Raw genomic sequence first — 26,011 nt, 5'->3', positions numbered from 1 at the left:
GAATTTCAACTTTCTAAAAGCTATTCAGAGAGAGCAGGTGTGTAAAAGGTAAATAGAAATCACAGTAATTTAATTGCTGCAATGTTTTGTAGCCAATTGGTACAGAAAATTGTTAGCAAGCATCTCTCCTTAAATAAACCAGCTAGTAAATGTATGTTGCTGGAGTCTGAATCTGCTGTCAGAATTAATGTTGTTTATTAAGAGAAAATCTTGTTTACAAATACAAGTAGTTAGTCATTTCTTGTGGGTCTGCATATTGCAAAAATTAATTTCATCTCTTCATAAAAAAAGCATTAAAATTTCAGCAACAGACTTGCAGAGAAAATTGTTGATCTTAATTTTTTTTTTTAATGATGACAACATTCACTGTACTTTTCACTGGCTTTTTGGGGACTCTTAACCAAAGGATAAGGCTTTGGGGATCCTTCCTTTATTCAGTTGAACACTAGATACCAATGCATGGCAAACGACTGGAAACATTTGACAAATGCGAACAAATCAAAGGTCAGTTGAATATATAGCAAATAATAAATATATGGAAAAAAAATACCCAAAAATTCTTGCAAATAGTGAAAAATTGTATTTGAATAGTCCAGATTTTAATAACATAAAGATGATGCATCATATAACTGATGTAATATCAAATGTTGATTAACAAAAAACTGGATTTAATTGTGTATTTTACTTAATGACAGCTACAATTTTGATTTTTTAAAATTAACATGGCAAATTCAAATTGGAGTTATACCAACAAATTTTACTTCTAACAATAGACTGTGTTTATTTGAAGGCAGAATTTAACTGAAAATGTTTCCAATTACAGTGGAAAGCCAACTGGAAGCTTTTGTCTATCTAAATTGCTTTATTGTTATGTTGTAAATCTACAAAAGCCAAAACACTGTACATAAAAAACCCAGTACTTTTTAGAAATTTAAAATTACTTACAAGCTGCTCAGACTTTACACCGTAAAGCTGAATGGTCTTTGCCACATTTTTTGCCACAGCTAAACTCAGGTCTGGATCAACAGCAGCCACATTTAGCTCACTGGAAGCAAAGATTACAAATCTTAATTAACAACTGAACAGTGCTGTATTTAAACAATAAAGAATTAACTATGAATACGTAGTTACGTGGCACGTCAATTCAGAGAGAGTAACACATACAACCAAGTCTTTCCACGCACAGTAATTCAGTTTACAATTTAACAAGTCATTTGGGAATTTCACGTTCAGTGTTCCTATTCTAGTAAAAATGAGCAAAGTTTAGGAATGACACTTCAGTATGAAATCACTATTAGTAAGCCATTCAAAAATATTGACAGCAATTAACTACATTCAGGCTTTGGCAGCTGCCTTCAAACATTACAGGTGAATACACAGTCATTCAACTCCAGAATTACATGAGCTGTGCAGAAATACCCAGGGGACGCCTTAGCTTGACACAAGTAATAAGCCGTGTTTTAGGCAATCCTGTACAGTAACAGAGGCCCCAAAGGAATGAGAGGGAACAAACGAAGAAGGAAAAGACTTCTAAATCACTTCCATCATTTCTTGTTCAGGAACCTCCCCAGATCTCCATTGGCTGGGGCTGCATTCAGACCAGCACAAGAACTGTCACGTTGCTGGTGATGAGATTACTCTCTCCCAAGAGCTGGAGAATCACTAGGCACCCTGACCTAGAATAACCTTCTCCAAGAACTCAATCTGCAGGCCCCAAACATCATTAGCTAAAGGTCACTCTGGAAAACTCAGCTGGGATTTCATAATTTTCATGTTGTTTTCCTTTCTTCTTTGCAAGGAGCAAAATAACATCAATCACCACAACAGACATGTTCTGAGCATCTGCAACACCCAGCCACAAGTACAGTGTCAGTACTTAATATTTCATACACGCACACATATACTGTGAATGCTGCCCATCATTTTCAGAATTATTACACATAGTAGTCCTTACCAAAACCTTATGAGGGAAAATGCACCACTGGTAATTTATGTATCTCATTCTACAAATTCTACCTAGTCGTCTCTACCTATTATCTTGCTGTTTTACTCTAACAGAATACTTACACGAGGTATTATCACTTGCAATCAAGCAACTATTATTTTCTCTTTGAGACAGTCAGAATAATTAAGATATCAGACATTTACAATATCTGTATTTACAATATCCTGATCTTTTATAAGCTTACAAATTAAAACTTAAATTAAAATTTCATTTATTCCAGAAAAACAAAATACAGAAAATAAATAATAAAATGTAGTATTTTTTATAAATAATAATAAAAAGGGGTGACCTCATTGCTCTCTACACCTTCCTAAGCAGGGGAAGTGGAGAGGGAGGTGCTGAGCCCTTCTCCCTGGGATTCAGTATGAGGAGGTGTGGGAATGGTTCAAAGCTGCACCAGAGAGGTTCAGACTCTACATTAGGAAGCATTTCTTTAACAAGAGGGTAGTCAAACACTGGAACAGGCTTCCTAGAGAGGAGGTCAATGCCCCAAGACTGTCAGTGTTTAAGAGGCATTTAGACAATGCCCTTAACAACATGCTTTAGCTTTTGGTCAGTCCTGAAGTGTTCAGGCAGGTGGACTGGATTATCATTGTAGGTCCTTTCCAGCTGAACTATTCTCCACCATGCAATGCTATTCTAGCCTAGCCTAGCCTATCCTTAATCCTACTTAATTTTTACACTAACCTGTTTTATAATTACAGAGTAATCAACCTTTTACTGCTAAGGAAGTCTCATTTCTAAAATGGTAACTTACGAAAAACTACTGATACTTGTTGAGTATTACATTTTGCAATGCCTTGCATGTGCATACCTGGCTATAGTTTTAATGATGCTGTCAAGCTCATCAGAAGAGGGAGGATTCCGACCTCCAGGAGGGAAGACAAGATTGATGGGGTCAAAGAGTCGAGACAAGGATTTTGACAAATAAGCAGCTTCATACTGTTGCAGTGAATCTTTCAAGGCCTTTTCTGGACTTTGGGTACAAGAAAAAATTACATTTTAAATTAAATACACAATAGCATTAAATCTTTCCAGACCATACAAACCTTGCAATACTGAACCTGTTTTTCCTTCTGCTCTTCAAACATATACACTTGAAAAACATTCTTATAAGTCTCCCACTGACTGCTCAAGAATGTATTTAAGTCAATAAAATTCTCATATTAAATATTCATTTTTTTCTTATATAAGCCTAGAAGTCCTAATAGACTTCATGAACCTGTTTCAGTTTGATCTTTCTGATATCTACCACTTAGATCACATTTATTCTATGATGTATAAACTAAAAACTGTGAATCATAACAAGTGAGCATTTGTCACACTCAAATGATTGCAGTGTCATTAGCAGAAAGCTACTGCCGTAATCGCAATGCATACAAAACTGAATTTTCAGTATTCTGCTATTTTTTTCACCCAAAGAGACAAAAAGATAGAGCCTGTTCAAAAGTCAGAGACTTTGTGAAAGACAAGACAACCCAACACTGTTAATTACATAGCCTAATGAAAACCCTACAGTTCTAAAAAGTATTAAAGCAATAATGTAAAGAGAGGGAAAAACCCTTAAAAATTTTCCCGCTCTGACAATTTGAGTAACAGTAAGTTTATAAAAATATTCTGTTTTCTTACAGGGTTCAAAGATTTATGTTTTATAGCCTTACAGTTCATAATACCTACTCGTAATCTTCATTTTTTTGTATGAATATGTCCTGTGCATCTTCTTCCATTTGCTGTAGCTCAGCAAAAAGATCAGTAGTTCCACTTGTGTTAAAATTCCTCTGAATATTTTGACTATATTGTTGGAGGCGCTTCCACAAGTCATTATAAAGCCTCAGCAATTTAGGGTATTCTCCTTCAAATGCTTGTTTCAAAAACATAGAGGCTGCAAAATAAAGCAGTAAGCAATACACAGTGTGAAATTCAAACTAATTTTTTTTACTCATATAAACAACCTCTATCCTTGCATTTATATCAATTAGTGTTACACAGTGTTGTCCTAAGTTTAATATTAATAATTTAATAATTTAATATTAATTTCAAAGTGGCAAGAGCTATCACATTAAATGTACCTGACAAAGGTATGTATCTAAAGCAACAGCATAAAATCCACAACTGGAAGACTAGACATAAAAAACTTATTCGTACAATAAAGATGGTAATCATGGTTGTGAAAAGTTTGGTATCAAACTTAATTATCATCATGCATTTAAGGCCAAAGTGTGATTAGAACTCTCTAAATCTAGAGATTTTCTAAAAATAGTTTGATGGAAGAAAAGTGTGGGGCTGTGCTACTTTGAAGATATCCATTTAAAGCAAAAAAAGATAAGTCCTATGAACCAAAGGCTTCAGAAATGTGATGAGAGAAGCATATGCTTTTGCACACAGTTCTTAAAACGAGGTACTTAACATGCAATTCCTAAACTTGTCAAAGAATGACAAAGCCAGAAGAAAAATCAGCATTATTTTCAGCTTGAAAGGCTTGCCACAAGTAACAGGAAATGAAACAAATGTACAACTGTTTTAGCAACTCTTAATCTTGACCTAACATCACTCATACTCTGGATTTCCCATTACATTAGGAGATTAACACTGTTCCATTCATTTGTAGGTTTTTCAGGTTCCAGACATCTGCCCCATTTCACCCAGCCTGTGCTTTCAACTCAGATATATTCTAATTTTGAATACTGGAGGATTCACATTATTATTATCAAGCTCAGAGTTACTTTAGGTCATGAAGCTAAGTTTATAAAGACTGTCCCAACTTCACAAAAGCATATCACGATCTATCAGCAAACACTGTAAACTGCCATGAATTCCTATTTTTACACTATTTTTTCTGATAATATCTAAGCTTCCTCTGATCTATACGATCCAGAGTCTATGACTGATGTCAGTTGATTCAATCACCAGGAATTTGCATGTTAAAAATGAACATTCTCATACAGATGCCTCATTTACATAAAAAGTCTACTCACTCTAAACATTTTTTCCCCAAAACTCAGCTGTAGTAAAAAAAAGTAAAGTAAAAAAGTAAAAAAAAAGTAAAAACATCATTCCCACTCAAAACCACCTCTAAACATTTATATAAAAAACATGTTTAAAAATAGCAAGTAATAAATAGTTTTGGACAGATGTTAGACAAAGTACAGCTGACAAAATGTAAGTGTTCCCTCAGTTCTGTAATGTAGGTTGATCCCATTAATGATGTCACAATTTTATAATCTTAAAACTGAGTGCTGAAAACAGGTAGCACATGTTTGGTTTGAACACAGGAGTTTCGGGGTATGTACATTCTGCTGTTAAAGTAATGCATAAGGAAAACAGTAAAATTAATATGTTTTAACAGAGGATGAATACATTTTCTTTTGTGATCATCTAGTTACTTAGCAACCAGTGAACATGAATCCACCAGCCTCAAAATTATGCTGCTGCTATAAAGCCTGGAAGGACCAAATTTTGAAGGGCCAATGCAATAGCTGAGATCACAAAGATAAATGCACATCTCGTGCACTTTATGTGCAAAAGACTAATTTAATACACTGCATGCAAACGTGAAAGATACGTTTATGAAAGCACCAAAATCACTTATGATCCAACTGCATGCTGCATTAGTATGTACTAGTAATAGAACTGTCTTATGTTTACATTATTTTTATTTAATATTCCTTGTTTGCATCTGCTATCTGTACATATGTACAGAATATTGTGTATAGTCAAAACAGCAGCCATTTATCTTATTCAGACATGAAGGTCTTGAAGAAACTCAACTCCTACTTATAAAGGTATCCAAAAAATGTCTAAAATCAGATTTTTACAACCAATCAGTGTATAACAAGAAAAGACTGTAAGAATTGCTCTTTAAAATCAAATTACTGTTTTGAATTTGGCCAACCCCTTTGCTTTAGGAACTATAATCTACCATTCCAACCAATTTTACCTCCACATAAAAATACTTTTTTGTTATTAGGTAATAACTACCTAATGAAACAGCAAATACTTCTTTCTGAAAATTCAACCACAGTTTAGGAGGATCGTCCTGTCTGGTTACAAAACCAGGAAGTTTTTAATTCACAGACCTTGTACTGAGGGAACCACTGCTATAGTTCTGATAGAGGAAATAATGAGCGAAGGACTTACTGAAAACAGAGATTCAAAATAACTACAGAACACACTACACATCATTTATAGTGAATACTTACAGTCTGTTGCTGACTGAAACTGAGAGGAAAGTGTCTGAGTTACTGCAGTCCAAAATTTGTACAAAATATCAGACTGGCCATCCTAAGACAAAGGGACAAAAGAAATACAAGTTTTGAAACATACTCTTTTAAAAAAATCTTAAACAATGCAAGTGCTTCTAGTCAAAGCTGCTCTTCATCATTGAGAATAAAAACAAAGTAAATGAAATCTGAGAAGTTTCTCTCAGGTTTAGAGCTAGAAAAAGTACTGGAGGAAACAAAAACAAAAGCTTTGGTCTTGTCTCCAATGGAATATTTTCCTCCACGTCTGACAGAAACGCTCCCAGCTCTCTAGGGGTACAAGTGCAGCCCAAAGCAGCACACCTCAGGAGACGTGTTAGAAAATCTCTTTGCACTGCAGTGACCTTCACATTCCGTGGGGGTTCTCATGCCAGCTACATCACAGCAATTATTTCCTGCCATTAAAACGTGCTGGCAAACTCCGACCAGGGACCAACACCACTGCATGCTGCTCTGCTGCACACAGAGTTCCTGTTTCTAAAAACATAAACCACATGAAAATACAGCAAACCTCACAGTTGACTCTTCACTGCCTTGTGCCAACAGGGCTTGCTGTCAGAAGTGAAAACACTGTTGCCAAAAGGACAGGGAGGCAATGGCTGTTTCATTACTGCTCCCAACATCTGGTACTTAACGGTCATGCATTGAAGTATGATTTTGCTTTCTGGTTTTTTTGTCCCTGTTTGCATGCTTCAAGTAGAAAAAAAACTACAGGAGATGAGGATGGGTATACTGTCCTGCCCACTACTTGCAAGACTGTCCAGTGTTTTCATGGGAAGGGGAAACTCGCTCTCAACAGCACAGTTTTCTTCATTGCAAGGTACACATGTCATCCACCGACCCTACTGCATACATTAACCAGTTTGACAAAATCACTCTAGTTATGATAAACAGAAAAAAAATAAAGAGGAATATCATGTCAGTTCAAATTCTGCACTGCCCAGCACCACAAAATGGAGAAGATAATCTTTTAAATATAAAAGTCCAACTACTCTAAATTCTCAGAATGCTTCTTGAACTGTCAGGCTTGGTGCTGTGACCATTTCCCTGGGGAGCCTGTTCCAGCACCCAACCACCCTCTAGGTGAAGAGACATTCTCTAATATCCAGCCTAAATCTCCTCTGACACAACTTCAGGCCATTCCCTTGGGTCCTGTCACTGGTCACCACAGAGAAGAGATCAGTGCCTGCCCCTTCTCCTCCCCTCATGAGGAAGTTGTAACTGCAATGAGGTCTCCCCTCAGTCTCCTCTTCTCCAGGCTGAACAGACCAAGCGCCCTCAGCCGCTCCTCATACAGCTTCCTCTCAAGGCCCTTCACCATCTTCATGGACCTCCTTTGGACACTCTCTAATACCTTAATATCTTTTTAATATTGTAGTGCCCAAAACTGCCACAATATTCAAGGTGAGGCCACCCCAGTGCAGAGCAGAGTGGGACAATCCCATCCCTCGACCGGCTGGCGATGCTTTGCCTGATGCCCCCCAGGACACGGTTGGCCCTCCTGGCTGCCAGGGCACTGTTGACTCATATTCAACTTGCCATCTTGGGGTCCTGGTGGATGGCCCTGGGGAAAGCAGTGGCACTGCTTTCCAGCATCTCATTCCCCAGTCTGTACGGACATCCAGGGTTGTCCCATCCCTGTTGCAGAATCCAGCACTTTGCTGAACTTCATATAGTTGGTGATTGCCCAGCCCTCTAACTTGTCAAGGTCTCTCTGCAGGGCCTCCTTGCCTTTGAGGGAGTCAACAGCTCCTCCCAGTTTTGTGTCATCTGCAAACTTGCTTAGTAAAACTGAATTACCACAAAGGTCAAAAAATGCACTCTATTCACTTGCATTGAGAGTAGCATGCAAAGCAATGAAGGTGTTTAAAATTTCATCCATAAGTACGTACCACTGCATTCCTCTTGAAGATCTAGTCTGCAAGTTCAAGCACAAGTTGCAGTAAAAAAAAAAACCTATCATCTTAAAGAATTAATATAAACCCTGGAAATCTGTCAAAAGAACACTGATACATTTAAAAGTAATAATAATAAAAAGTAGGATTATCATCACAAACTCTGTGATTACATGAGGAATTCATCCAATCCTACCCCTAATCTTTAAAGAAAAAGAAAAGAAAGATAAAGTTTATGGGTCATGGGTTAAGAATTGAGAGAGAATATCTTTCATGCTTTGGACTCATAAAATGTATGATAATTAACACTAAATGCTAAAGTAAATTGGGATTATGGAAGCTCATTTTTGACTGCTTGAAGACAATAATGGATTCAGAAATTGAAGTAACTTATTTTATAGTTATGTTTGTATTTTCTGTAAAATTGTACTTGACGTTCATAAACGGGCAAAGTAAAATTATTATATCAAAAAATGAATCAGAAGGTTCACCACATTGAATCTCTTTTTGGAAAATTTATTGCTATAGCATAAATGTGAAATTACTTCTTCATTTCACAGTTTCAAATTTAGAATATGAATATTACTAAAAAGAAATAGCCTTTTGCATTAGTTATAGATTAATTGGTTTTCATATTCTCTATCCCAACCTGGAGAAATGTTTGCCTATTCAGCGTGGTAACTGAATTCAAATTCTAAATAATCAAATGGAGGTGGAAAAATATTTACAGTGCATTTTCAAACAACTTTTTTTTCATTACTGTAATCACCATCTACATCTCTTGCACAGTCTCAGTAGAAAGCACAATGATTAAAGGGCCCAGAAAAAAAAACAGGTATGTACCTCTCCACATTGACATTCCTGTCTGAGCTGTCACATTCAACATGGTAACAAATAAGAGTAACATACATGTGATGATATTTAATGTTGTAGTGAAAATATTTAACTTTTGTATATACCTCCCTCTGTCTATATATTATAAGTCAGACTTACATACTTATGTTGTCATGCACATATTTGCATAGGTAGCCACAGCCATACCACTTAAGCCTCTGCCCATCAGCTTGTGTCTTCTGACCCGGGCAAATGGTGTTAACTATCAAAATTTTGTAGTGAAGAAGGCCCTCATGTCTCAGCTAGACAACTGTATTATGTATGAGGAGAGAGAGACAGGAAAAGCTACATGGAAAATTCAAGTAACATTTCATACTGATTGACTACTCAGTCAAAAATGTTCAGGGGCAAAAATAATTAATGTCCCAGTTTTGAATCAACTAAAACTACTATCTACAGAGTCATTACTGGCTGCTTCTATAACCTATGATACAATATTTCACTTTGCCCAGTGCTGAGATGCAGTCTCTCTGGAGGTGAAATATAGTTGCTGATTAATAGCACAGAGAAGACCATGTAAGAGTTTGTGGCAGAAACCAGAGAATACTGGTGCCTACGCATACACCAGGGGGTATTTAAGTGGGTGGACTGTAGCTACCAGAATTGGAATACAGGAAGGCATTAGCATGAGATACTCCTGCGGGAGTAAGAAGTGCCATATGTAACCATGAGCATCCAGAAACAATTTATTTTGTTTAAATCTGTAATTTCTTTTGCTTAGACTTTAGTATATTACTTTAGTATATTACTTTTTAAACTACTTTTAAGTGTCTCACTGCTTATTTTTTAAATAATGTATTCTAACAGAGATTACATCGATGCCTGTAGTTCACAATGAAAATTACAATTTAACTATTTAAAATGTAACGTGCAATACCATTTGACAACAATCAATACTAGTAAATGACACAAAAATGGCAGCAAAGGGAGCGTTTTTCTCCAGTTCAGCAGAAAATTAAAGGAATGCCCCTTGTACTGGACAACTTCTTCAATGACTTAACAAGATAAACAGGATGAAGCTGGAAGAGAAATGGGCAGTATCACTTCCCTAAAATGTACACAGCCAATCTACTGGCTCATCTTAATATCATGGAAAGTTTATAAGCCTTCCCCTATGCTTCATATAGCTTTGTGAGCAACATAGTATCAGAAAGTAACTGTTCTTTTGGGCCTTTCACTTTTAGAAAATGCCATCTAGCTAAAATTGCATTCTTGTCATCTTCCCATCTGCAGAGCGTTAACTAATGAATATGGTCCTCCTCTACACTTAAACCAAATATCCCACTGGTAGACAATGTATGGGAGCATTGGGTACATCCACATTAGTGATCCAATGTGTAGATAGGACTCTTAATGGTCCAAATCTGTCTTGTGTCTGTACTTGTTGTCTTGCAGAACACACTGAAGTGTGCTAGCACACTAACTTCCACTATTCAAGGAATACTCAACCTCAGAATCAGCTTAAAAAGAACAACTTATGCAATTAAATTGCTTTTTGCAGCATATCATCATATTTTTGTAACAGAACCCACAAGGATGTACTAATATTTCTATCAATTAATATTCTGAGACTTTAAATCAGGAATTTTCCATTTCTCTTGCTTCTGAAAATGAAATAAAATTGAAGGATGTTAAATTACATACACCCCCTCCAAAATAAAAATGCTTGCTTTGAAATCTAGTCACAAGCAGATTAACATCTTGTGATACAATCCCTTGTAGCAGGAGCAGCTGACAAGATGAGTAATGAACTGCATCCGATTATCTTTTCAGCTCTGTAGCAATCATTTTCCAACAGCTTCCTATGCCATAACCAACAACACTGGAAAAAGGTCATCGTTCTGTCATATTCCCCCCCACACCCCATCAGTGTATGTGTTTAATAACACAGAGAACACATAAACCTTTGGAAGTTAAGAGGTATTGTTATCTGCTGCAAAGCTGTTTCAGGTGCACACTGCATATACAGAAAGCCTACATAAAACATCCGTACATAATTGAAAGTCTCTCAGAAGGAAATTATTGCACTTCAGCATAAAATAAAATGCTATTTCCTCTTTTCAGGCAATATGTTCTTTCTTCAACAAAGGAACCTTAACTGTAATTGATGGTATCTAAAACTCACGATGGGCAAGATTCAGGTCGACATATACGTATTTTCCTCATCATGGAATACAACCAAATTAAATCTATGAACATTAATTGCAAGCAACTGTAAGACTATAATGGCAAACCAGAACTTTCCCCCAAAAACAGATCCATTTAACTCAGCATTTTTGAATTAATGGTACTATCTGTTCACAGATTTATTTTGATCTCACAGCAGAGAAAATCTGCACATAAATCATACTTTGCACCACTACAAAATGGTTGGGAGGTTAAGATCAGCCCCATAACCGGCTCCTTTCTAATATAAAAATCTGTTGTGAAAATGCTTCTATACCTACAGTATACCTACATAAACTAATAATCTACCAACCCAAACTGGGAATTAAAAATACTGTCACTGCTGTTCCTGTGCCCAATGACTATTTTATTCCCTAAAACTGATCAGCTGAGCAGACGCTCATATGATTTAGTAGCCCCTATGCAATTCCTTAGGCAGTGCAAGACAGCTTAGATCTGTCTTCCCCTTGTTAATTGTTTTCAGAAATGAACTGAACAACCGCCCAGTAACATAAACTAGGACAACCCTCTGTCATTCTGACCTGCTGGACATCTGTCCACAACCAGGGAAACAGAAAGATGCTTTTGAAAGAGCTACGGACTATAAACACTCAGCTACTTTGAAAATGCTATTTCTAGGGAACCCACTTGCATCTGTGTAGAGTGAAATAGAAAAATACAACAATCAAACTCCACTTTGGCCTATCCACTGCAATTTTACCCTTTTCCATGCTGTTTAAAAATTTGGTACTCAGTCACACACACTATTCACATAGGAATTACTCTCTCATGAAAATTATACCCATAAATCAGACAAAATACGCCCAGCAGGCTAGATCACAAACGGCAATGCATTTTCTCAACAGTGGGGCTCACTTTATTGTGTATGTGAACTGGGTAAAGTTTATTCTTATTAGAATAACAGATGGAAGTAGTCTGTTTGACTTCCATGGAATACCCTATTAATGTAAAATTAAGAATGTACTTAAGTGCTCTGCTGAATCAGGGCCATAACCAACAATCAGTTAAAAATGTTTTCACCCTATATAACTACTTCATTTCAACTATTACTATAAAGTTACTATTGTCAATACTCTTCGCAAACAGTAATACTGTGCTATTTTCCTATAACAGAAGGGGTTTTAGATAAAATAATTAAGACTGTGTAATAATACTGCATAATGCCAGTGCCAGGAGACATTTAGACAGTGCTAGCTCATCCTGCTCTCTGTCCCAGCCCAAGAAGGCAAAATTGAATGTAGACTTCTTATAGATGAATACAAGCTAGCAAACTGTATTTTAAGATAAGGTTTTCTTAAGTAAATCTTTCTGTTGTAAAATAATAAAATTGAGTCTTCCCCCAATAATACAAGCAAAATTTAATATTTAATTGTAAAATTAAATGTAAAATGTAATTAAATGTAAAAATTTAATAGTTAATACTTACTTATTCGATAGTTTAACACTTTTGCTAGTCTAAGACAGAAAAAGTCTATATTTAATAGGTGCCAAATTCAAAGCAGCAGACTGGCAGAGATTTTAAGCTGCAAGTCAACAAATCACAGAATGGTTGAAGTTGGAAGGGACCTCTGGAGGTCACCTGGTTGGACACCCTTACTTAAGCAAGGCCACTTAGACCTGACTGCTCTGGACTGTGTCCAGGATGTTTCTGTACACTTCCAAGATGGGAGACTCCACAACATCCCTAGGCAACCTGTGTCAGGGCCCGGTCACCCTCACAGTAAAAAGATGTTTCCTGATGTTTGGAGGAACCTCCTGTGTTTCAGTTTGCGCCCATTGTCTCTGGTCCTGTCACTGGGCACCATGAGAAGAGCCTGACTCCACCCTCTCTGCTCCCTCCCTTCAGGTATCTGTGTACACTGATGAGATCCCTCTGAGCCTTCTCTTCTCCAGGCTGAACAGTTCCAGCTCACTCAGCCTTTCCTCACAGGAGAGATGTTCCAGCCTCTTCATCATTTTTGCAGCCCTTTGTTGGACTCTCTCTGGTGTGTCCATGTCTCTCCTGTACTGATGAGCCCAAAGCTGGACACAGTATTCCAGGTGTGGTCTCACCAATGGTGAATAAAGGGAAGGATCGCTTCCTCAAGCTGCGGACAACACTTTGTCTAGTGCATCCCAGGATATTATTCACCTTCTTTGCCACCAGGGCACATTGCTAGCTATGTTCAACTGGTGGATCCCAGGCTCTTGTCTGCCAAGCTGCTTTCCAGTTGGGTGGCCCCCAGCACGTACTAGTGCCTGGGGTGGTTGCTCCCCAGCTGCAGGACTTAGCACTTCTCCTTGTTGAACTCCATAAGGTTCCTGTCAGCCCATTTCTCCAGTCTCTTGAGGTCCCTCTTGATGGCAGCATGACCCTCCGGATCATCAGCCACTACTCCCAATTTTGTGTCATCAGCAAACCTGCTGAGAGTACACTCTGCCTCATCATCCAGATCATTAATAAAGGTCTTAAACAAGACTGGACCCCATATTGACCCCTTACGTTCACCACTGAACTCCTGCTATACTTTGATCACCACTCTCTGGGGGGAAATTATACTTGCCTATTAATTCTTTTTTCAGTAGTCTTCATATCGTTAGTGTGTTGCATTACAGCACATAAGGAGACTTGTTAATAGTGTGAAGCGACATTATTACTCAGCTGTATAGATTTGAAATTTAGATACAATGTTGCCTGCTTGCAAGATTATGGAAAAAACTACAGACTGACAGAATTCATGAGCTAAACCCCTTCTTACTCACATGAAAGTAATTTGATTTCCCAGTTCAAAAAGTATAACCCATTTTTACTAACAGCTACTAGTAAGTTAATAAAACCACTGAACAATAGTGGGCTGAGTACCAGTACAACCAGAGCAAAGATATTAGAAGATCTGTATTCAGTTACTACACAATAATATTAATGCTGCATCCTGGAAGACTGATTTCAAGCCTCCTCAAACATAAAAACAGATCAGCTTACTTCATTTAACAAAAAAAAAAATCAAACTATTAATTAACTTTGCTATTATTGAAATGAAATGAAATCTCTTCAGCTCTGCTCTTAATATAACTATTTAGTATCTGACATTAAATCTAAATTCAAGGAATGAGAATGAAAGTACCCCCCTTATTCAGTAAAAGACAAGAATGCAAGAAGATGCTGAAAGGACATATACTTATTTTCACAAATGTCTCTATTTCCTCCACACTGTAAATTTAGAACTTAATGAGTATAATTTCCCATCTGTGAATTATCATATTTGTGTGTGTCTAAAATAGCTATTTTAACATTCAAATAATAAATCTGACCCACTGATTCTAAACTGGCTCCCACTTCATGACAATCACTTCCAACTTATTTTTCCCTGTAGAAATTTTGATACTTTGAGTAGAATTTGAAAAACATCTTTATTGTGAAGCCTCTTTGAAATGTAAAACAATATAGTGAATATTACCATGCAGCTAGTTGCTGCAGGCTCCTGAAATCAGGCTTTGCATACTAATACATACAGTGTTTTCTATCTGTAATCAAAGGCTCTGCCGTAAAGAAACACGGGACTTGTGAATGTTGCTCTAAAAACAGAAGACATTTAAAGGACAATCTAAATATTTTTTCCGCCAATAAAGCAACAATACAAATGATTTAACAATTCTGTACAGCAAGATCTTTTGGGACAGAAATAAGGAAATCTATTTGCACTATTTCTATAGCAACACAATTGCCAAATGTTAGACTGTGAACAAAAAGCCATCATCCTCCAATTAATCAGTAAAGAAACAGACAAATTCCAAGCGTGTTTTCAATAAATCTTTTCTATATTCTTAGTCAAGATTAAATTTCTTAAAATAAGAGTGAATTTAAATTTCTAATGTTGTTTACATTACACATTACAGGTGAACAGATGTCAATAAATGGCACTGTGATTTTAAAAATGACCTTGATTTTTTTGTTTTACTGCAGGGCATAGAATTTCATTACACTGGGTTGATCAGTTTATACCCAAGGTGTAATAGTTTCTAGACTTCCAGCAGTAGTGTAACATTTTAAAGCAAAACCTGTTTTGCTTTTTTTTTTAAATATAACCTTCTTAACTAGAAAATAAAGTTAAGACTATGCATTTTCCCAACTAGAATACTAGAATTCTTATGTGATTCCTCAGAAAACCTAATTTGTAAAGAACAGAAATACTTAGGTATTAAACAGTGCCCTATATCTTCAAAACTACTTAAACCATTAATTAATCCTTCCATATTCCTGCAAGATATGCATCAACTGGAAGTAAATGAACTTAGTGTTCAAAAGCCAGTAGCTACCCAAGGGATCTGACAGCTTTCTTCTATCCAGAGAAGTGATTTAGTATGTACAGCTTCAATTCAAACTATGCTTTCACCTTGACTACTCCATCCCTGCTCCAAGGATGAAAGGGGTGGTTCATTACCACGTCCGCTCAGCCCATAGCTGCTCAGGTAAGATTGACAAGAACGATGATAAAAGGCGACACTTCTGGTAAATGTATTTCTTTTCCAATGGCAGGCTGACTGAAAACCAACCAACTTAATGATTTGCAGTCATCACCAATCTGCAATTTGCACAAACGCCACCAAAACAGAAGTGAAAAAGAACGAAGGTCATTATTACCTACTAACCCACACAACCTCCACAGCATCCCTTTTCTTCACAGCTGCATATTTCTGTCAGAGAAACAGAATTAAAGTTCTAGAGAAAGCGTAGTGTCATTAGAAAACCACTGCACAGGCTCTGACCCTCCCATGTGAATTAGAATCAAATTACTTTTAGTGTGTCTGTCTGGGCACACGGATCCATTCAAAATGAGAATCAGGACTTTTAACTGCTATGGCCTTCTTGATTTTTTAAGAAAGTGCTCAAAAATCCTGCAAGTGAATTCAGCAGGGCAATTTCTAGGTCTGAAATAAAGAGTATCTTTCATATTTTTTGGATCAAAAACCTGCTCATCCACTTGTGTTTAGATCTCCACAAAGTACCACATTATTGCTTAAATAACAGAAATCACAGTAGAAATGATGAGCAAGTAATCCAATTCTGCTCCTATAAAAAACACTGAAAAATAAATAACATACTTGTAATAATAGGTGAAAATAATCATATTTTCTGAATTCTCATAAGGCAATAATTAGATTATTTTTCAATTTTTTCCACTTGGGATTATTTTTTAATTGGGTCAACTGAATGTGAATATGTGATGATAGATGTGAACAATTTCAAAGCAGCAACATTTTTTAACAAGTTTGGACGGGGAGGAGAAATAAGAAGGTGAAATGTAAGTGCACTCTGTCAATATACATCTATATTTTCCATTTATTTTCTTTATCTTATGTAATGCTGAGGACATTTCCTTCTGTATTGTTAACACCTCATATTGCCAGTGTTGACAACTCAGGAAAATAGCCTGCTTACTCACCAAACGTTCATCAGCAGAAGCAATGATAAGAGCCCTCCACAAAGTACATAATAACACTCCCTACAACTCTCAGCTCACTTTTTCACCCAGAGGCTTACATAAATGACAGGGTTTGTGATGTGCCTCAGCTGCTAACAAATGGGACATCCAAAGGCAATCAAGGGCAGATCTGGCCTCTCGCAGGGAGTCAGTACCTTTTGGCCCAGCAGAGAGACCCCAGCCCACCCTTTCTATTGACCACCCCAAATCCCCCCTACAAAATGATTTGCTGTTTTTCAGCCTGCTTCTCACTTTGCAGAACTGCTCCCTGATGCCTATGTAGGAGTAAAGGACCCAAAATAGATGAGGATCAGAGATCATTTTCAACTTTTTTACAAGGGGCTTAGAGGGACTCTTATCTCTAATTAGGAAGGTGGCTGTCACAGAAAGATATGTTCTGCTGCGACTTACGCTGAAGTCAATTGTAGTTTAGGTATTACAGCAGCTGAAGAAGGATTAGTCACCACACATTGAAAGAGAGAAGCAATAAGGCAGAATAAACTGGAGTAGCCTATTAGCTCTCTGAAGGTGAATTATGCAATTGAAAGAAGTAATATAAATAACCAGTCATTAGGTGGACAAAAATATCAAATTTACAGTATTTAAATTTTAACTGGAATTTTAATTTTTACCCTTAACAAAATGAAAGCAATAATCCTATCTTTTAAAAAATGTATACAATGAAAACTCTGTTCATTTTCCCCCAAACTAGAAATCGGAACTCCACGAAGCCTGAATTATTTTAGCCTTGCTCAATTAAAATCCAGTCATTAAAGGCCTTTTTTTCTTACATAAAACCCACAAAAATGACCATTCAGTCCTAAACAAAATGTATTTCTCCTTTAAATAGTTCATAGATTTTTTAAAAATTAAATATGTAATTTTAATATGTACAGATTAATAATAAATCTATAGGTCATTACTAGTATGAAATGCAGCAGTTTTTAGAAGGTACTATCAAGTGCATGACTGCTTTTCAAAATTACATTAAATTCTTATTGTGGAAAGGAAAAATACCAAAATCTAGGTCTGCAAAGGGAAAGAGTGGAAAAAAGTGCAGTATAAATTTAATCTCCAGATTCTTCCATGATATTCAAGTAAGCCTGAGTACGTCACTTAACTCTTGGACACATCTAATGTTGGAAAAAATTGAAAGGGAATTCTGTAAGAGAAACCATAGGGTAGAAAAGATGCAGGTGTTGTCATTGCCCTCTTTCTGAACTCCAGTATTTATAAATTTTCCAAGTTCTGTACCTCAGTTTCTCCATCTGTCATGTTTTGTTTTGTTCCTTTTTTTTTGTTTTAACAGAGAGTTTTTGTGAATCCTTTAATTAATTAGTTACTGTTTTTAAAATACATTTTTGGATACAACATGATACAACACTACTAAATGTTATTATGGTAACAGGTAATTAGAAGGCCAGAAAGCACATATTTGAGATCATAATACAAAATTAGAAAAACTGCAGGCTGTGCTATCTGTGAAGAGAAAGACACAAAAAATCCCCAATAGAAAAGGATAATGATGACTACAAAAAAAAAAAAAGGCAAGTAGGTTCCTTGCTATTAAAGGACTTGTGCTTTAAAAAGGCTGGGTCTCCTCCTCTCTTGTGCTTCCTAGGATGATACTTGCACTGCAGTAATCAAAACAAGGAAGCAGATGGACAGGCAAAGTGGTACTGCAGCTGCTGCAGAAGATGACTATAATAATAATGTTGACATCAGTAACAGTAATTAGTGCACAGACTGTAGAGTGGATGATTCGTTTTCCTATCTTCTGGAGTGGGCATGCTGCCCTAGCAAACGGGTACAATGTTAGTACCTTTAGTTTGTTTTGTTCATTTGCTCAGTTTATTAATGGAATTGAATACAATAAAGAAAATCCAACTTTTCTCCCTCTCCAGAACACTTGCTGACAAAAGCATGTTTCAGTTTGGTTTAATGGAGGGAATCTTCATTAGTAAATGGCAAAATACCAATTTTTTATTTATATCTATTTTCAATGTACAAAACAATTCATACTCTCCCATACAGCCATCTGTACATATACTCTTGAATTTCAGCAGCATGTAGTACTTGTATAGTTTTGTCTAAACAACAACTACTGTTTGGTGTGACCTCACCCATCTGCACACTGGTGCTGTACCTTTTTCAAGAGAACATTAGAACAAATGGTGTAACTGTGAGAATGTCCAAGAAAAACAGTGTGCTATACTCTGAACCATCTCAGGCAAGAAGTAAGTAAAGCATCAGTGTCATCAGCAGTACTGTGTCATGCTGAGAGAGTTCTAATAGAGGGAGGCCTCAACAACTGGAAAAACTCCTTTTCAAGTGCTGTTCTATGGAATGGAAGAGTGAAAGTGAGATGCACGGGCACAGGGTGGGAGGCACTCATGAACACCAACAGATTATTTCTCTAAGTTCCCTTTCCATACAAACTCTTCCTGAGCCTTTCAAATTTCTGGTCTGTCTCCAGGTTTCTATGTTTCTCTCTAAACCTGCTGATCCACTGACAGGCCAATCCATCCAGGCAGCAATAAATATTTTTTGCCAGATTAAACTTTTTAATGAAGAAAATATGCTAAAAGTTTATAAACTTTTTGAGGAGTTTTGTGGAGGTTTTTTTTGGTTAGGTTTTATTTTTGTTGGTGGTGCTTTTTGTTTTGTTTTGTTTTTTTTAATACAGAAAGAGAAGCTTGAAGCGCCTCATAAAAAAGTGATTCTCTGTGCAACATCTTCTGGAGATGGGCTTAACGGACAGATAAAATTAAATGCTGTATTTAACCTTCATTATTTGCTTTCACTGTTGGGAAGTCCACGTTTGCATATGAAGAGCTTCCCCAAGTTACTTCAAAAATTAAGTCAATGTAAATTAAAAACCCAGTTACACTCTTGGAAAAGAGATGTCAGCAGGAACACTGCTTTTACAAAGGTAGATAAGATAGTTTCAGTAATCCTGTTCCTAACACTGAAGGAGACCATTAATCAATTTATCCCAAATATGAATATAAAGCAATGCAATTGAATGGAAAATAATAGGTATTCAAAAGAACAGCCATGATTATTTTTCAAGGAAGAAATTGTCAAGAAGTGAGAAACAGATGGCTGAAAGTGATGGATGAAGGCACATTCTCCTATGCAAACTAACAGACTTAATTAATTACTCAAATCACATGGTATTATGGAATGACATTAATGATCCATAATAAAAACTGACAGTGGTGCCTTATCAGCTCCCTTTAAAACAAAACAAAAGAAATTATTACAAAAAGAACATGTTTACATCCTACAGAAATAACCCACAGACCACAAATATATCTTTCAACGTTAGTTTGACTTTCAACACTTTCTCATCAATTTAATTTTAAAAAAAAATTGAACTGTAAAATTGTAAACAAAACCATTCTCTCACCACGTTTTCCTTAACAGAATTACTAAAGCATATTAAGCTAAATTAAAACTTTACCTTAACTATTTCCTCTATGAAGCAGACATGTGACACGGGATCTCTTTTCTTTGTCAATACTTTCTGCAAATGCTGCACCTGTAAAAAAGAATTTATTGAGAGGAAAAGTAACACCTGAATTCTTATATCCAAAATTGCATGACCAGACAAACAAGAATTAACTACAGAGTACCTGTCCACATGCAGCACAGATCTGATCCATGAGTTTCTCCATGTTTGTCCAGAGGGCTGCTCGAAAAGCTGCTGTGTTCCCAGGTGTTGGCATAGCAGCTCTTCCTGGGCCACCTAAATGGTTTTTAAAAACACAAAGCAGCACATTTCAGCTTTTACATGTGAAAATTAAAATATTAAAAATATAGATCTCTATGCACTTTGACAAAGACTTATTTTTTTAAATCAAAGCAGCCTAAAACACCTTCAAAACAGAGCTTTGTGAATGGCCTCAGTTTTCTCAACTGAGAAGTCAACTAACTCTGAAGTTCAGTGGAGATATTTCAGTGTTTGTCACTGTTACACACTCTACAGTTCAGACCTCCACAGAAACACCAAGGTAATGCCAGTGAGCAGTTGTGCAGGCTGTAATACCAAAGTGAAACGGCAGAGAGACCAGCTGTGAAAAATATAGGTAATTACCAGCTCAGTACTTAAAAGTATAGACCAACTCTAAAAGAAGAGATATTCCAGCTGGAGGGCATGCAGCCTCTAAACCATCACTTCTCTTCAGAGGGGCTGCATTTCTTTATTACATTTTTGGACCTCCAGCTCGTTGCAAAACTTTTTAAAAAAAAATTTTAGATATTCATATTGCCAAAGTTCAAATTTGCCTGCCCACCCAATTCCTCACTATTCTTCGGTATCTGAGGTAACTGGGAACTAAAGGTTAAATAGTGCAACATTCCTTCATATTGAATATTCTGCTTTGAAACAATTTCTATCTGACAAAAGTATCACAATGTAGTTGCAGGCTTCTTCCACTCCTTGCAAATAATTTCTATCTGTGATTCTATCACCAATACCAAGAAAGCAGAAAGCAATTTCCATGAGAAAATGCTAAGAAAATGCTGCAAAGTTGTAAACTAATGAGGACAATTTTCTGGGCAAGTTAGTAGAGAGAGGTATGGAGGAATAAAGGTAAAACTCTGAGCCCCATAACAGACAGACTCAATTTTGTCTTACAAAGCCAAATTAGATGATTTCTGAGATATGCCTACTCCCACCCTCTACTGGTTAAAGCAAGCAGGGAAACATTCCTATAACAGGTTTGGATGTGAGAGTTTCTTCCATTTGACAACATACTGTACTCCTGTCAAAAAAAACCCAGATATTCTCTGTAAAACAAGTATCACACCTCTTGTAACAGTTTGAGATGGTTGGGTCAATACTTTGATATCCAAAGCATTTTTTATGTTCTCCTCCAGAACTGCACAGTATCCATCCACCACATTAGCAATGGTATCCTTCAAAGTCCCAAGGTTATGGAAAACCTGAAGAGCAGTTCCCACTTGAGTAGGATTCTGGAAAAAGAACATATTAAAACATAACTGTTATCTTTAACTGTAGTATTGGGGGCTTTTATCCGTGGTGAGACATCATTTTAGTGGGTAAGTTCAACTTTTAAGTTCAGTTCTGCTAATTCATCTCATTTAAGTAACCAGCATCCTTACTGAGTAACAGAGAACAGAGGGTAAAGGAGAGGACTGATTTCCTTTGACTGCTTAGCAATGCTTTACTTGGCTTCCTTTGGTGCTATCCTCTGAATACGACAAACGGAAAAAAGGGAACTGGAGGCACAGCTGGCAATACCTAACCTGGGGTGGGTTATCAGTGATTGATCCAGTAATTCTGGGGTTAGTTAGAGCACAGCTGTATGCAGCTATGGTGTAGCTAGTAATATTGTTTTAACATGCAGTGTTTGTTACAGTACTGTCAGTGCCGAAAAGTTAATTAAATGTGATACTTAAAAAGGAGTATTAATGAAGGATAAGCAGAAGCAAGCAGGTCAAGCCCCTCCTACTGACTACTGTAGAATTTAAGCTTGTATCTCTACATTTCTAACACTGATTATAACTTCATCTTCCTCACAGAAGAATTAAGAATACAAAGCAACACAGTGATTATTTCCAAAGCCTAAAAACAAAAAAAAAAACAAACAAACAGACAACACAGGAGAGTGAAAACTACCCAAAAACTGTTCAGGTCCACTTTTAAGAGACCTTTGATTAAGATTGAATCTGATGATAATTCCACTGAGCAACACTAAACACTGGCATGGGTGCTATTTAGCAAGAGAAAAGCCTCAAATTATTGCCTTTGAAAACAAAGCACTGTCATCCATACACTGAATACTGCTTTTTTAATTAGCATTCACAGGCAATTATCGAAGGGGGCGATCAGTTGATCATACGCACATTAGAGAGATGCAGTCTTTCGTCATTTTTTTCAGTGACTTCTGCCAGCAGTAAAGAACATGGTCTGACAGAAATCCTGGCACCCAGACTGGACAGAAGCATCTGAGACCACAGGCACTTCTCACTACCAAGTCCATTTCGGCTTTGGCAGTGAGACCTTTCACCACTGCTTTCTTCCTGCTTGTGGCTGCAGCAGTAGAGCCACTAACGTTGAAGGGGTCTGCTGCAGAACCAACACAACTCTGCTTCATCTTCTTCAGGTCACAGTTTTTTTCAGACACACACTTCTGAGTCAAAGAAAGAGGGCGTGACTATCTACCTTCCAACTCGCACTGAAACCAGGGCAGCAAAGACACAATGCAGCTTCTGTGCAGAGGATACACTGGCTGGTACATCCACCTACTGCAACAGGTTTCCTGATCCATTGGTGAACAATGTGTTCTCCTCAAACCTGATGCTTCAGAGGTCACACCACTATAACTACATGTTCATGTCACTCTTTCTAGGGTTTCTGGAAAAAATCAGAAGCACAGTTGAAGCAAAAAAGCCAGATCCCATCTTCTTCCCCAGCTCCAATGAGGAGTTTCCAGGTTTAGCGGAGTATTAGGCATGTATTATGGTTTGCAGACCTTATACTAACTGTACTGGTTTCTTTTTCCAAACAGTGTGGGAGTTAATGAGCATTCCCAGCATAGTATTACGGGTCTGGGACTTGTAGGTTTAGTTTTTTGACAACTGGGTATGCTGTAAAATTTCTAAGCATCCTGTGGGTGTGCTTGTGGAGGTGGGAAAGTAAGCCATAAAGACTGGAAGATTAATGGGATGTCAGAAAATGAAGAGTAGTATAATGCAAGGAGGGAATTTGGGGACAGAATGAACAAGAGAAAGAAAATAAAAATGGGAAGAGGATGGGGAATAGAATGAAAAGACTCTGGAAGGAAGAATGAGAATGAAACTGAAAGGAAGAAATCAAAGACAGAAAAGACACACCTCATTTATCAGCCTTTTCTAAATTGTTCTAATTTTTACAGAATATTTACAAAATTATGAAACCAGGTAGAGAGTCAGTAATACAAAATCAATACCTTACTACTCCAGTAAGAGAAAGCATTCAATCGGATTTCAGTCAGGCTCTAATGTTCATATATAAAATAACAAAAAAAAAGCAGAACAGCATCAAAGGGTGAGCTGGGCACTATCCAGCCTTGAATAATCAATGACCAGATATTTATTTTCCTGTCAAACAGGCAGTACGGGCACAAATAATTGCAAGCAAAAGACAAATCTCAGAGGTCCCATATCATAGTTTAGCAAACTAACTCTGCAGCTACTGGTCAAGAAAGACACAAAACCATGCTTTGACAGAGCTTGGTCAAAAAGAAACTACATTTCAAAAGAACTGGTTTTAGCCAAAGGTTGTCAAACCAAAACACATAGGAAACCTGCTATTCACTCAAAGTGTCTTCCAAATCTAGTACCAAAATCAGAATGGAACAAAGATTATGCAAGAGACTTATTTCTTATTTGCTTTAAATTGTGGACATGGCCACAGACAGGGATTCTAGCTCACGTATTCACCTTGTATAACAGGAACTAGAGATACATCAAATTCCTGACAATGTACAGCAAAGTGTCTTTTTTTTGTTTCATATATAGTAGTTTTCTCACCTCAAAAAACAGTTTTTGTTTTATATGCCCTGTACAGGCTATGTAACAGTCCATTGCTGGTTTAAGACTAATCCTCAGAGAATTGCAATTTTTATGCACAGCTAGTTTCTAGGTTTAGACAATATGTTAAAAAGAAAATGAAGCATCTCTTGGGAAAAAAAATTATGTGAAAAGAGAATGTTGAAGAGCAGGAAGGAAACAAATGATTGTATTTTCATGCTTGCATACACACCTTAAAATTAAACTGTTTATCATAATACACACTATACAAAAAGTTCTGAATCAGTATTACAGAATTTGCCACTACCAACAGACTTCATTGATAAGAATTTGTCCCTAACATTTTCCTTCTATTTGACAAAGCTTAAAGCTAAATAGTTCTGAGATTCAAAAGATTGACACAATTTTTATCAAATGGAAAGCATGCATTCAAAGTTAAAAAGAACTGACTACAACAGTGATTTACAATGGAAAATGGAATCACATCAGAGAATAATATTCAGAACAGCCATGCAACAGGAACAATAGGGAAAATAATATAACTATTTTTGAGATGGAATTTAAAGAGTTCATCAGCAGTATTTTATAACCAAGTTGTCTGCCACTGCAGGCAACTACACTTAGCAATTTTGAAGTGTTCTCCTTAGAATTTCTGTCCATAAAATCCTACATTACTTTTTGCTTTAAGTGTCTTATTTTATGAATAAAGACTCAGAAGCAGCAGTTTTTACCAAACACAAAGCAGATTGGTTCTGCTTTGTAAAAGTGTATGGACAGTTAGACCAACAACAAGACTCATTTCTGCTTCTCACAAGGTTGTATCTTACAACAAAAAACCCTTTAACACAACAAATTAGCATAGTAAAAAAATTTGTACATATGCTATAAACTTTAAGCTATGGCAATCAAGAGAGCAGGGGGCAAAGAAAAACAGAGCAGCATTTAGTAATATATTAGCAATAGAGCATAATATAAAGTGCATACACACAATCATACACAAGTGAAATAAAACAGTAACCCCACAAACTGTAAGCCCACAACACTAACTACTCAAAGATTAACAACAGTGATCCTCAGATTGCAAAAATCATAATGAATCAGGGAGTTAAGGAGAGATGGCGTTAAGTCCACCAATAATACCCTTCTCCTCTCAAAGCACTTCTCCATCTGGCATGCCATAACATAATATGTTACAGATACATTGAAACTAAATTCCACAAATTTAAGAGCTTACGAAGGCTCAGTGAATCATCAGTTCAACATATGAAGGAAATAAAAGAAAAATCAACTTGCTCAAAAGCTAGTTCTACCATGAAAAACTCTCTCAAATATTTTAAAACATCAAGGTTTCTCAGCATCCCTCAGGGAATACATTAAATAGCTTGGTCACAAGGGTGGTATCAGCCACCACTTGAAAAAAAGGTCTGGGTACTTCAATTTATGTTTTAGCAAATCATAAAGATACTCATTCAGCAGCAACTCTGAAGAGATGTTCATACCAGATATATTTGCTCATTTTCCCTATCAATGAGAACTGTTCATTTTATTAACATAATTTTTGATTCATTTTATCCCATCTCATCACATTTGGTTCTTTAGACAATCACAGACAAGCAGAAAAATAAGTGTCATGCAGTCATTAGTAGAATGTGTGTTTTTCACAATTATATCACGTGGCTGTTTTCAAAAGCAACCAGACTCAATAACCCAGAAGATGCTGTCCAGACCAGCAGTCATTCTGCACAGCAGAACCCCTTTTGATCACTT

The 26,011-nt window shown here is 36.7% G+C and overlaps 1 protein-coding gene across 1 annotated transcript in view; it reads right to left on the bottom strand.

Annotated features, from left to right (window-relative positions):
* COG5 (component of oligomeric golgi complex 5) overlaps positions 1-26,011 on the bottom strand; it is a 182,208-nt gene that overhangs the window by 42,178 nt on the left and 114,019 nt on the right. The window contains exons 8-14 of the mRNA XM_027679319.1: positions 21,517-21,682; positions 20,341-20,453; positions 20,169-20,246; positions 6,205-6,286; positions 3,683-3,887; positions 2,820-2,981; positions 946-1,045 (exon numbers count right to left, since the gene is read on the bottom strand). Coding sequence (XP_027535120.1) covers positions 946-1,045; positions 2,820-2,981; positions 3,683-3,887; positions 6,205-6,286; positions 20,169-20,246; positions 20,341-20,453; positions 21,517-21,682 — 906 coding nt within the window. The remainder of the gene's footprint in view (positions 1-945; positions 1,046-2,819; positions 2,982-3,682; positions 3,888-6,204; positions 6,287-20,168; positions 20,247-20,340; positions 20,454-21,516; positions 21,683-26,011) is intronic.

This window comes from Neopelma chrysocephalum, unplaced genomic scaffold, assembly GCF_003984885.1.
Source record: "Neopelma chrysocephalum unplaced genomic scaffold, ASM398488v2 Primary Assembly neopelma1_45, whole genome shotgun sequence".
NCBI lineage: Eukaryota > Metazoa > Chordata > Aves > Passeriformes > Pipridae > Neopelma > Neopelma chrysocephalum.
Note: the sequence above shows the minus strand (reverse complement) of the source record. Positions and strands in the feature narration are given on the sequence as shown.